At 32.1% G+C, this 14377-nt stretch overlaps 1 protein-coding gene across 1 annotated transcript; it reads right to left on the minus strand.

Annotated features, from left to right (window-relative positions):
• Positions 1-5359: 5359 nt before the first annotated feature.
• On the minus strand, positions 5360-9978 carry LOC113871824 (HIPL1 protein). Its single transcript, XM_027508925.1, has 7 exons — positions 9150-9978; positions 8839-8996; positions 7613-8413; positions 7309-7525; positions 7041-7219; positions 6248-6489; positions 5360-5876 (listed from the first exon to the last, which is right to left on the minus strand). Exons 1-7 carry the CDS (start codon positions 9238-9240, stop codon positions 5477-5479), a joined length of 2088 nt encoding a protein of 695 aa, XP_027364726.1. The 5' UTR covers positions 9241-9978; the 3' UTR covers positions 5360-5476.
• Positions 9979-14377: the final 4399 nt, after the last annotated feature.

Here is a 14377-nt window from a genome sequence, read left to right on the forward strand (position 1 = left end):
TTCTACCGATAAATTGCCTCCAAAGCCATTCGGGAGCTTGATTAAAGGTTGAATCTGTGTTGGGAACGCTTGGAAGTGAGTTTTAATGGTTAGGGTTCCGTTTCTCATACCCTTTTCTCTATTTCTGAGTTTTCTTGGGTTCTCATGGAGTTCTTCCATGTGTTTTAGGCTGAAATCTGTGTAGAGAGCACGTTCGTGATCGAATCCAAGTGTGGGTCTTCAATCCAAGATAAGGGGGGACTCTACCCTATCTCAATGTATTGAAATTCTTATGTGTTTGATGGAAATTGATATGCAATGTGATGTGTGATAGAATAATTAGACCCCGTGAGGGTGATTGTGTGTGATGGAATGTCATTGATTGGTGAATTAATGATATTGTAAATAAATGTGGGCTATGTGTCGTGTAATGTGAAATGAATGTGGGCCTAGTGCCGTGTATTTGAGTGTCATGTGGGCTGTGTGCTGTGTGTAAGCATGATTATTGCATGCGTGAATGAAATATATGTGAATGGGCGTGTTAGCGCCGTTGTAATGTGCTGTGAATGATTCAACAATACACTGGGGATGTGGGAGATGAGGACGGTAGAAATACCTTGGGGAAGAGGGAGTGGTGGTGACACCGACTGCGGAACGGGTGCACCACGGGCCACACACTCTTTTCCTGACTAGACCTTTAACTATTATCTTTGCTAAACGACCCGTGACTGCCCACGTGGTATACGTGAGGCAGGGGTAACCGGCGACCATTCATAGTAAAAATCTGTGATCATAGTGCCACAATAAATGTGGCTAGCGTGCATATGCATGGATTTATGTATTGTACTTATGAATGTGAAATGTTGCCGATGCTGTGAGCGCATCGGTGTTAAATTGACATGGGTTATGTGATAATGTTGCTTATGATTGTGTTTGTTTAATGTATTGGAAATGTTCTAGAGGTGAGACTACGTTGATTGTGTGTTTTTAGGTAGTATAGAGTACTCACCCTTACATTCATCTTTTAGGTAATCAAGACGATCAGCACCGGACTCAGTGAAGGGATGGATGGACTGCTATAGGACTTAGCTTTTATTTTGAAATTGTTGTAACTGAAGTAGTCTTGTAGCAGTCATTTGATATTAATTTGTAACCCTTCCCTTGTTTGGAAGTATTTTATGAAAAAAAATTGGTTATTCTAATTTGCAAAATTATTATTAAATTTAAATTAAATTAAGGTGTTACAATCTACTTCAACCAATCACATAGAGTTTGCACATAATGGTAAAACATTCCCTTTATCAATTTGGATACTTGATAGCGGTGCTACTAACCACATATCTTTATTTCACTTCTTTTTACCAATCTAAACTATGTACATCAAACTTTCAAATGAAAATAAAATTGTAGCAAATTATTCTAGCAGAGTTTATTTTAGTCAAAACAATGTCATACGCAATGTTTTTACATTTGTTATTTTTCCTTTAATTTGTTATCCATACCCAAATTTATAAGTAACTAGTCTTGTGTTCTCATCTTTGATTCTATTTATTGCCATATTTGGGACAATAATTTATTGACGATGATTGGTTCAACTACAATGTATGATAGACTTTATGTGATCTGAGTGCCTTTATACCAAAGTTTTTCATCTCACAAGCCTTCAAAATCACCATACATACTGTCCATTTTACTAGTAGTGATCATGAAACTCTTTAACATTTTTGTTTGGGACATGTTTCAAATAAATGTATTAATGTTATCAAAAACAATTTTTCCTTTGTTAAACATGATAAAACTTATGTTTTTGATGTTTATCATTATGCTAAACAAAAGAGATTGTCTTTTCCTATTAGTATTTACAAATTTGTCAAGTTTTTTGATTTTATATTCCAAATTTGTCCATATTCCATATCATTCATTCATGGTTATACAAATATTTTTTTACTATTGTAGATGATCACTCAAGATATACCTAATTCTTTCTCTTGAAACATAAATGTGAAACATCAAAGATTTTACAAAATATTGTTAAATTAATTCAAACATAGTTGAAAGTGCTATAAAGGTGATTAGAAGTGATAATGGAACAAAATTTCTCATGTCTAATTTTTATGTCAATAAAAGAATAATTCACCAAACATCATGTGTTAACACTCCGTAGCACAATAATATAGTTAAGAGAAAACATAGTCATTTATTAAATATAGCTTGAGCTCTTGTATTACAATCTAATTTAGCCAAAGTAGGTCATATGTTATTTATACATGATGCTCATATCTTAAACTATTCTCTCCCATGAAATTCTGTACAAAATTATGCATAGTTTCTTTCAATTTAGAGTTTTTGGATCTGTGTTTTACTAACACCACTATTATTAACAGGAAAAAAAAACTTGATCTGCAAGCTTGTGAATGTGTTTTTCCAGTTTTAAAGTTGAAGCAAATGGCTATGTTTTGTTAAATGTTCAAACTAGAAAACTTTTGGTGTTCAGGGATGTTGTTTTTCATGAACACATGTTTCTTTATCAAAAGGATTAACAAAATCAATTTATTTCTAAGATCATGATCAATAACTTGTCATTGAAACCACACATTTAGAACCACCATCATTTCTTATTTCTACAGATATCATCAATAGTGTACATGATAATGCAAAAACCTTATAAGAAAACCACACAAACATAGATCAAACTCACATTGAACAAACCAATACCTTAAATAAATACCAAAACAAGGTCTCCTAGTTACTTAAAGGATTATCATTGCAATCTTAATTCCTCTCATATCAAGTATCCATTGTGTTCTATTAGGTTTTACATCTACTAAGTACTCTCATATCAAGTATCCATTGTGTACTATCATGTTTTACAAAAATCTATCCACTAACTACTCTTCTTTTGTCATGTCTTTATCTTCACATTTGGAACCAAGATCTTGCTCAAAAGCAATCAAACATGGCTATTGGAGGAAGGCTATTCAATATGAGATATGTTCAGAGACAAAATAAACCTAAGTTACTGCATACCTACTAAAGGACAAGACTGCCATATGATACAAATGGATTTTCAAAGTAAAATATAAGGCTGATGAAAGCATTGAAAGATATAAGGTAAGGTTGGTTGCAAAGGGGTACACTCAAATTGAGGGAATTGATTATCTAGACATATTTTCACTAGTTGCAAAATGATAACAGATAATGTTGCTTCTTTCCTTGGCTTCTGATTTTAATTGGGAACTACAATAGTTAGATATTAATATGCCTTTTTACATGGAGAGTTAAAGGAAAGATGTTTATATGGTTGTACCCCTTAGCTTGAATTCAATTGAGCCAGGTCAAGTATGCAAGTTGCCAAAGCCTTATATGGCCTTAAACAAGCTAGTAGAGAATGGTTTGCAAGATTATCATCATTTTTACTCTTAGCTGGTTTTGCTCAATTTGTGAGTGATTATCTTTTATTCATTAATTCCTTTTAAGGATCTTTTACAACTTTATTAGTGTATGTGGATGATAGACTCTTAACTGAAAATGCAAAGATTAAATTGATCAAATCAAGCATGTTTTAGACAAAACTTTCAAGATCAAACACCTAGGAAATTTGATATATTTTCTTGGATTAGATGTAGCCTGAAGCAAATAAGGGATAATGGTAAATCAAAGAAATATGCTTTGGAATTGTTATCAGAAGTAGGACTCTTAGCATGTAAATTAGCAAATACTCCAATTAATTATGTTAGAAAACTATAATGTGAAGGAGGAGAGCAATTCTCATATGTTCTTGCATATAGAAGACTAGCAGGCAGGTGGATGTATCTCACAAAAACTCAACCAGACATAACCTTCTCTATTGCCAAACCATCAATAATCATTACCAAACTACTCTTCGAATCTTAAGATGCGTCAAGAGTGCACTAGGCCTTGATTTGTTATTTCCCATTACTACCATTATTCAACTAAAGACTTATTGTGACAGTGATTGGAGTACTTATCGGGATTCAAGGCAATCTATAATATGCTTCATTATTTATCTTGGAAATTCCCTCATATCATGGTATCAAAGAAGCAAAACACAACATCAAGAAGCTCTTGTGAAGTTGAATACTGAGCAATGACCAATATTACTTGTGAAACTTAATAGCTTACCTTTGTTTTGCAAGACTTCAAAGTTCCTTTTGAAAAGCCTGCACTCTTATATTATGACAATAATTCTACTAGGCATATTGCAGCCAACCCTATTTTTCACAAGTGAATTAAACATATAGAAATAGATTATCACATTGTGAGGGAGAAACTTCAAAAAGGTTGATTCATTTTCTCCTAATTTCTTTAGCTGATCAATTGGCAAACATATATACAAAAGTATTGAGTCCTCAATCATTTAATTCTATTTATCCCAGGTTAAGCCTCATAAAGGTATGTTCCTCAACTGGGAAAAAGGCAGGAAAGTATCAAAGAATGCTAGCTCATTATTAAGTTAATTTTTTTATTCTTTTTTACCATTTTCTAATTCCTTTTTTTTTTTTTGTTCTTTTGTACAACTCTACTTTTTTACTAGTTTTTAGAATTTTTCCCAACCAATTTCGTTCAATACAAGATAGTAGAGAACTTCGTATATAAAAGAACCTATATTTCTATTGTCTCCCTATTTTTGCTCTTTCACCTTCTTTTTTGATAGAAAATTTAAGAAATTAGATTTTTATTTTTGGGGAAAAAAATTAAATGTTAAAAGATTAAATTTTGTTTGAAAAAGAGAATTTGATCTTTAATGTAGTAAAAACTAAAAATTAAAATTGGATTGCAAAAAAGGATAATAAGGAGGATTCTAGCCTCAACACCCCCGATAACTTAGTTTGCTGAATTACAATTTGCATTACTTAATTCGTAATTGTCTTCTTGATAAATTCGTTTCTCTTGTATTTAAATTATATTTCTTATTAGTATTTGTTTCATTCATTACTATCTTTTTCATTTAAATCTTTAATTTCATTTTACAAATCAAGACGCATCTCGTTATTTGATAGTTGACATCATATACAAGTTTAATACATTTGATAAGAAGCTTCAAACCAATTATTGAATTAGCTAATCTTGCATATAAAAAATTATTAAGTGACGTAAGTATCTAAATTTAATATCTGGTATAAAAAACATCTCTAACTTATATATAATTTTAGATATCATACCTGCAAATATATGATTAAAGAGATAATATAAAATAATTTAGAAGTTGAATTAGTTAATCTTTCATAAAAGTTATTAAGAAACATTAATAATATATATATATAAATAAATTCAAGAACGAGAATCTCCTTAACTATAAACGTGTTTAATTCAATTCTGACATGCACTAAAAAGTGTGTTAAAAACCAAAAGCCGATTCAGAATTTGTGCTCACTTATCTTTTATTAATGAAGCATAAATAAGGAGTGCAAAAGAAGAAAGGCGGAAACGAACATGCGCCTGCGATCTCTACGTAATTTACAAAAATCATAGCATTCTACATGAAACCCAACAAATGCAACAACAAAGATGAAAAGTGCAAAAACATATATAGAGAGAGGTTACTTCTATGGCCAGCATGAGAAGGAGAAGGAGAAGGGGGTGAGGTTGTAGTAGTTGTTGCCTTTTCCAGTGAGCAAACATAACTGCAACGACTCGGACGAACAATGCGGTAAACGCCAGTGCTTGCAAGGACATAAACATCTTTCTTCTTGTCTTCACCAAATGAATAGATGTAGCCTAAAGCAGGAAGAGAGTTTCCAGGTGCTGCGTCACATTGTATTGGAGAATCACTTGCACAACTGAATGGAATTCTGCTAGTGCTGAAATTTCCACTGTTTTCTGGCTCCTCTGTCCCTGCCCACATTGCTTCCGCATACAGATCCCCAAACACGTACCTGAAATTCAGTGATTTGGCAACAACTCATGTAACTTCTCCTACTGTTCCCTACATTGGTAGGAACTGATCCGGAATATTGGATTCAGTTTAGTTATACGGTTGAGATTCAGTTTTCTTATGCTTACAAATCCCTCTTGGATCATGTAATATTATGATCGTGATCATGCATGTTAAATTAAAAAATTTGAACATGTATACAATCTTATTATAGCTACCATTTGCTTATATTTTGAAAGGTATATCAAAAAAACTATTTGATGAAGTATCCGCGTCTTGTGGGGATGTTCAGTGTAAAAGAAATCTTATAAGATAAAATTATAATTTGTCATGTCTAAGACAAGCTGTATTGAATGGAAGAAGCATGTTTACCTTCCATACATGCAAGGATCAGTGGTAGATCGATACATATATCCTCCGGTAATGGATGCTGATCCTTCATTCTTGTTTATTTCAGTATGTTTGTATCCAAATATTGGGAAAATTGGATTAATGGATTTTAGGGAAGTATTTCCTCCAGGTGATTGTGTAGGGTGGAATAGATTGGGACCCTCATAAACACGCCAGCCGTAGTTTCCACCCTTTGTGATGAGATCCACCTCCTCATAAACATCCTGCAAATCAATTATGTAACTGAGAGTTCCACTAAACTCTCACATAATTCGAATAACATTTCTAGGAAGCATATACTTTTTAAGAATAGAATAGAAGTTGGAGTCTTGTGATTTTTATTTTTTATACTCATGCTTTCTAAATGTTTTTCCTCTTGAAGCATAACAAACTCCAACTTATTTTGGGATTTAACAGTAATGTAATTATACCATATAAATGCGTCAATGTTATCAATTATGCAATTACAATACAGAAAGGCATATTGATGATGAACCTATTTTACAGTACTATTCTTGGTATGCTAACATGATATTTTGAGACAAGTTGGTCCTTTTTACTTGTATTTTACAGTTTTCAAGAATCCAGATGATCAAGGAACAAAATTTAAAGGAAAAAAATTTCCAAGTTTCTCTAATGAATCTGTCGAGTGTCATGTCTCACTTAGGAAGTACACACTTTGATAGTGGCAAGCCATAACGCACTGAAGTTGATGTATGACGTTGTTGTGTAAATTGAACGCTACAAAATTGTTGTAGGATAAGAATTCACAAACCTGTCCAACATCTCCACACAAAAAGTAGGAAGGTCTTTCTGCATCAAAACTGCAGCGCCAAGGATTCCTTAGTCCCAAGGCCCATATTTCAGGTTGCAGATCTTTATCTTCACTAAATGGATTGTCCTTTGGAGTGGAGTAGTTACCCCAAAGCCCAAGTTTACTAATTTCTTCTGCACCTGAAAATTAAAGATAGATAGATACCTAGATATCAATGCCAAAACTACTCTCAAGCTATCACTAGATACATGTTATGAGTGATACTCACTAGGGATGTTGTCTATATCAAGCCTCATAATCTTTCCAAGAAGAGATTTCTTGTTTTGTGCAAAATTGTATGGATCACCTGAACCTCCTCCATATCCCATCATGAAGTATAAATACCCATCATCAGGTCCAAAGAGTATTTGACCTCCATGTTGACCTGTAAATGGGAGGCCCATGGTAAATATTCTTCTCACTTCAGTTGGTTTAGCATTTTCCACCTGCAAAAACATTAATAACTCAGGTGTATATTCATTGAATTAAACTCATTATAGAAACTACTTTTGCATATATTCAGAGGTGTGTACCATAGAAGGCTGAGATGCTGTGCCATTAGCAGAATATTCTGCAATAACAGTTTGATATTGGCATGGTTGGGCACCTTGATCAGTACCAATCTTTGAAGGATCACAATTAACATCTGAATTACAAGAACATCTTCCAGTACATCCTGACCACTTGGATTTATCACAGTTAAATGAAGCAAAGAATCGCCCATTTTGCGCAAAATTTGGATGAAATGCCATGCCCATCATTCCAAATTGGGTAGCAAAATAAACCTGATCAGTTAGATCAACAAAGGGACTCGATTCATCAAGCTCCAATTTCCCTCCTGATCCCTCATCTGGAAGTGTTGCCAGCCAGACCTTACCCATTTGATTAGAGAAGAATGCACGGTTAGAGCCATCAGGGTGAGCCACCATGTTGAGATAAGATCCATTACCAATTTTCTCAAGGCACAAGCCACGTGGGGGTGTAACAGGAACCTCAGTTTTATTTAGAGAAACTGGTTCTCCGTCAAAGCACATGGATGAATTATCAGATAATCCACCAAATGCAGTGCAAAAGTCTGTTTTGGACTGCCATAAATCAGTCAATTTTGTAGCATTGGTATGAACTGGTGCTCCTGCTTGACCTTGTAATGAAGGGGCAAATGGAGAATTCACTATGGATACATTTTCACACGTGTCCCATACTTGAGAGCAGAAGTCCTCCACTGCTGTCTTTGACTGAGAAGAATTTGCTGGTATGGTGGAATTGCAAAGCACTGGAACTGATCTAGGGGAGGATTGTACTGTAAATAGCTCTGCTGAAAATGGGTCACACCTCTGCATACAAGGGTAGCAAAGAAATGAAAGTTATTGTGAGAATTGGGCAGAGAATAGTAAATGTTACAGTAGTCTCTAGTAGAGATGTCACCATATTGATGAGAAAGTTATACCCATGACTACCCACTTTCTATACATGGAAAATTATTGCAAAAAAAGTTCAGATTTTGAATAAAGCCAATGGTGCAATCCCCATTTATGGAAAATTGATACAGCTCTTGTGCCTCAAATATATTTTAAAAAGCCAGATATTTATGAAGAAACGACCAAACTTGGTAATTAATCGTTACGTGCTATTTGAGCCATATGTCAAACATGAACAACTTATCGGTACTTGGGAAACCCCAATCAAAAGAGACAAAGAAAAAACGCATTTTTCTGGGTCCTTAACTAAATTCATGCATTTGGGAAAAACAAAATCTTACCGCACAAAGTATTGACTTCAAAACTGCGGCACAGCCAGGATCAGATATGTTCCTCATTCGGAACTGCTTCTCTATCTGTGCATCTTCTGTGGAGTTGCAACATGTGCTTCCATTGTAAGGACAAAATCCAAGTGTCGTGTTCAGGGTAAGGGGTGCCCCTAAAACAAAGAGATAAAGGAGGAAAAATAAAACAAGCGGTTTGGGAATGAGCTTGCTACATAAAATACAAGGCTCTGAAATCTATACACAAAGCTTTGTGAATAAAACACACACGATATAGGCAAAATCCCAAAAAGATAAAAAAAACTCACTTGAATCAACGCAGAGTGGAAGTGAAATCGAAGAATCCAAAAGCAGAAACAAGCAACAAAACAAGAAGCTGATGGAAAGAACACCCTTCATTTCACCAAACCAGTGTAAACTTGAAATCCCACTACACCAATATCGTCTCCACTTATTTATAACACATCCCAGAACACCATCCAAAAAACACAACCCTTTTGTAGCAAGTTGACTTGAAGGGATAAAACGAACATAATTTATTTTAAAACAGCTCTCCTCTCTCCCTCAAAACAGTCACTTTTCAAGCACAAAATCTTCAACCATAATCAATTTCTATCCTTTAGTCCTTCATTTCTGTTTTTTTTTTTTAATATTCACCCATTGTCTACAACTCCTGGTTAACTCCCATAGTTTTCAATTTTCATTCAAACCTCTCAAATAAAAAAAGAAACTTCCTCAACCACCAAGAGTTCAAGCCCTTTTTACCCTTCACCTTTTCCCCTTGTTCACACGCCATAATGGAAAAGGACACAGACGTCAAGTTCTAGATGTTTTCCCATCTTCCCAGTTGACTTTTTCATCAATTCTCTTTAAAGTATTGGTGGAAGTTTAGTTTAGTTTAGTTTAGACAATAGAGACACCAAGGACCTAGCATAACTTGGTTGATTTACTTTTCATTGGGTTCATACTTCTTTTCTTTACCCTTATTTATTGCATTGTTTCTAACCAATGACCCAAAAGGAAGCAGAAGACATGGAGTAATTAAGAATGGAATCCACTTTGGATTACCACTGACCAAATAATTAATAAATAAAACGAAAACGTAGAGATAAATAGTCGGAATTCAACTGTGACCATCCCCCAATAATGGTGGAAACAAACAAAGATATGAAGGTATAATCCGAATACGGATTGTGAGGGTGACCATATGTCGTGCCACGTGGACATTATTGATGTCACACATGACGCAACACAATGGCTTCTTCCGGTTTGCACAAAGGTAAATGCCAAACACTACTTTAAAGAATTAGAAGTAAAATAATTTTTAATACTATTTAGAGTAATTTTTAATAAAAAAACTATCATTTTAAATTTATTAACCAGCGCCAACAAAACTCTTAAATAAAAATCGTAGTGTTTGGTCAAGTGCAGCCACGTTTAGGAACAATTGCACATGTAGTCATGTTGATGTATTTGCGAATATTTTGTTTATTGAGTTATAATATTCTTATGATAATTTTATTTCTATCATTCTCTATTATAATGTTTTTTTCTTTATTGTATAAATAATTGCATTCCTACAATTTAGAACTTGTTTGTTCAATGTACTTTTTATTGGTCAACTTGTTTTTTTCTCTTTTTCATTTATAGGTTAATTACAGAATAAAGTTAGAAAGTGGGGGCTGAAATCGGGACAAACATTTTACAACTTGTTTGTTTTGACGTTACAAATTCCGTTTTAACTACACAAAGAGGGGGGAAAAGGAAGAAATAAAGAAAAAACTCCGTTTGCAATCATATCCAAAGAAGCTCTTCGTCATTTTTTATATTAAGCAGGGAGCATGAAATATTCCTCCAAATGAATTTGATTTTAAAGTAATTAAATATAAATATATTTAGATTTTCAATTTTAATAAATTTAAATTATGATGCATTTTATATTAAATTAAAAATAACATTTTCTTGTTTACTTTTCAGATAAAATCAATTTCAAAAAATTTATTTTAAAAATACTATTTATTTTTCAAAGATAATATTAAGTATCTTGTATTTTTTTTTTATGATGAATTTTTTTAATAAACAAATAAATTAAAAAATAATCTGAGATTAAATTTTAGATTCCCTTTGCATGTTATTTTACAGTATGTTTTTAATGTAATTTGCTTAATAACGTCGTAGAAAAATGAAAAAATAAAATAGAAAGAATAAAAGAAGAAATATTGCAGGATATTCTTAAAAGTAAAGCAATAAAAATTGAAAAGAAAGAACTGATTGAAATTAACTTGCAAAATTAAAAGTACAACTTTTGACAATTAATAGCAAGAACACCTAATCTATTGGTTATTGGGTCTAACTCACGTAAGACTGTGATGATGTATAGATTTTGAGTACAACAATTTTCCATATTGTATTTTTGCATAGCTTCTTCGGCTTCTTCCAAACCACTTTGGAAGCTATAGAAACTCGACAAAGGATCCAAAAAGATTTTGTAAGGTATCAAAGTATTGGTGTTATTAACAAAATATGGATTCTTCAAATTCTTCACTCAGAATGCTGAAATGTTAACAAATGCCTATTGAACGTCTTTGTAATATTCTCAAATTTGTAGCCTTTATATGAAAAAATAAAAATTTTGGTGCAAGGTATCTCGCTGTAATAAGATATCTCTTATTGTAGTAAGAAAAAGTTTTCAGTTCTCTAACATTCTCTTGTTGTAGTGATAATTCTCTCACTATAGGAGGATACTCTTGCTGTAATGAAAATGATAAATAGCAAAGAAAAATTTTATCTGAGTTAAGGAGTATTTAAAGGTCTCTAACCTAGAAAATTGAATCACAATCCAAAAATCTCAACCTCTCCTCTGTTTTCTTTGATTTCTCACCCTCTCTTCTTAGAAATCCTCTTATAAACCTCAATCTTCCTTTGAATTTGGGCAAGGGAGCTCAATCATTCAAATTCAAGTAAGTTTTTTGAAGTTTGGTTCTCCAACTTCATTCTTATTTCTTCATTTTATCTGATCTAAAGTTTTGTACCTTGTGATACTTAAGAAAACTTTTAACCCTTAAGACGATATTCTCTATCAGGATGTTGTGTCTTTCCCTCGAATCTTTAGAAAAACTCGATCTAAGAGACTCATTTTCAGGTAAGGGGGTGATCCCAAACCCTAACTTCTCTTTAATATTTTGGAAATAATAGATATACTATAAATATTGGATAATGCTAGACTTTAGGATAGATGATTTTATTATTATTGAGAAAGTGTGTATATTGGATTGTATGATTGGGCTGAGTCCGGAGGTATCCGACCTTCGGTATATTGTATTGGTTTGTGTGGTGTGAAATTGTTTGATAATATTTATGTGTTAGATGATATAATGAATATGGATGTTGTATGATAGCTGGATATGCTAAAATTGATAGATTTATATTATTTATGAAAAATGTGGGAATGTTCTCATATGAAGAAAGAGTTTTATGTATGAAACGGAATGATATGACTTAATGGTAAAATTGTGAGAAATGTGATTATAATACGTGAGCCAGATGGACGTGATTATGATACGAGTATTATGATATATTGAAAGGTGTACTCATGATACATGTATTGTAATACATTAAGTTATATGATCAAGACTCACGTATTATGACACATTGACCTATGAGAAGGATATAGAAAAGAATGAGAATAGTTGATAAATACTGAGAATAAGTATAGATAGTTACAAAAATACACTGGTAGTATAGAGTCCAGAGAAGATTTGAAAAATCTTCAGAAAATGAAAGTGGTGAATGCGAATTGTAAATGGGTGCACAATGATTTGCTGAAAGTAAAAACATTCACAAGTCATACACTCATTTCTTGACGAGGCTCTTAACTATTCCTTTGCTAAAAAGAGGCGGGTCAGCACACGTATATTTGTGTTGCTGCAGTTAACTAGCAACTATCTATACTATGAAGTCCTAAAGGGATCCCAGAGACAATGAATATGAAATAGTATAGAAATTGTATGATTATAATATATGCATTTAACATATTAATTGATGTTATTATATATGTGTTGTAATACATTGATAGATGCGATTAAGACACATGTATTGTAACATATTGATTGATGTGGTATAATACATGTATTATGATATACAGATTATTGTAAAATTATATGTCATAAATGATTGCAAAGATGATTGATTTGTTGGATGTATGTGCTCTGCTGTAACAATAATTTATATGCTCTGAATGTTATTGTCAATCTAATACATATATATTACATAATATTTTCAGTATTATATATATATATATATATATATATATTTCTTCTGTCGAATATGAAATTTAGTAAGGTGTGAGATACTCATCTCTTACTAATATTTTTCAGGTAATGAAAGTGAAGAGATAAAAATGGTTAGTTCGTTCTAAGTTCATAATTCAGTAACCTTGTAAAAAAAGACTGTTCTGTAGGATTTAGAATAATTTGAAGTGTAATGTTTTATCATATTTATATTTTGAATTGACAAAATTATGTAAATTACTTTAAATGTTAGTTTTATAATTTAAATTTATCTTCATAAATTTTTGTTACAATTAATAATTTTGAAGTGTCATTATATCTTAAAATTATGTGTATGCATTGTGAACTAATAATTTGTTAGACAAAAATTTAAATTTTATTTATCACTTTAAAGTCTCAAAATTATTCCTTTAAAAATTTTAAATACTTTTAAATTTTTTAAAATTTTCATAAGAAAAATATGAGTTTTACTTTTATTCAATTCTTAAATCTATAAAATAGAATAAAATTCTCTTATTTTTCTCTTTTTGCTATAAAAATTTATTTATTTTTAAATAAGAAAATGAAGATGTTGCGATCTTACTTTCACGCATGCTAACATGCACTTCAGTCTTGACGTAACTTTAGTCCTTATCAACACATCCTAAAATTTCATTACTATTCTAAAGATATAGAACCGCTCTAACTTCATTAATATATTCTCTTCCTAGCAACAAGTTGTATTTAGCTCTAGAAGAGATTACTATGAAAAGGGTTGCTCAAGAAACTATATTAACCCCCTCACATTTACATCAATAATGTCCTTCGAGCTAGAAGTCTTACCCTTATAATTTATAAGAACCATGTTATGTTATGACATTGTATATCTTTTTCACCTTTCTTGATCTTTTTCAACAAAAAGCTAGCATCAAATTGATTGTAGCACTAGAGTCAATCAACACTTTGTTGACTTTGAATTCATCATTTATTTTTATTAATACATACAGTGGCTTCACATGAGTTTTCATTTTTTTAGCAAGTTTAGTAAGTTTCTCTAAGCAGGCTGATGATCTTTCATTGAAACCTTTATCAATTAAATAATAATATCAAAGAGGATTATTATTAATCTCATCATCAACATAAAAATTCTCGTGGTCTCCTTTTCTGATTCCTTCAATGTATACACCAAAACAACCTTACAAATGTCTTGAAGATTATCGTTCAATCCTAATTCAAAAACATTAGTGATCATGTATCTTTTGGATCAT

The sequence above is a fragment of the Abrus precatorius genome, unplaced genomic scaffold (assembly GCF_003935025.1).
Source record: "Abrus precatorius isolate BTA unplaced genomic scaffold, Abrus_2018 Scaffold10, whole genome shotgun sequence".
NCBI classification, from domain to species: domain Eukaryota; kingdom Viridiplantae; phylum Streptophyta; class Magnoliopsida; order Fabales; family Fabaceae; genus Abrus; species Abrus precatorius.

What these genes read in the sequence shown, in the direction of transcription:
- LOC113871824 (XM_027508925.1), bottom strand. Translation starts at nt 9,240, where the DNA reads ATGAAGGGTGTTCTTTCCATCAGCTTCTTGTTTTGTTGCTTGTTTCTG. An exon ending in CAGCATCTCAGCCTTCTATG is followed by an intron (nt 7,526 to 7,612) that starts GTACACACCTCT and finishes ATGTTTTTGCAG; the next exon opens with GTGGAAAATGCTAAACCAAC. An exon ending in TGTGTGGAGATGTTGGACAG is followed by an intron (nt 6,490 to 7,040) that starts GTTTGTGAATTC and finishes ATTGATTTGCAG; the next exon opens with GATGTTTATGAGGAGGTGGA.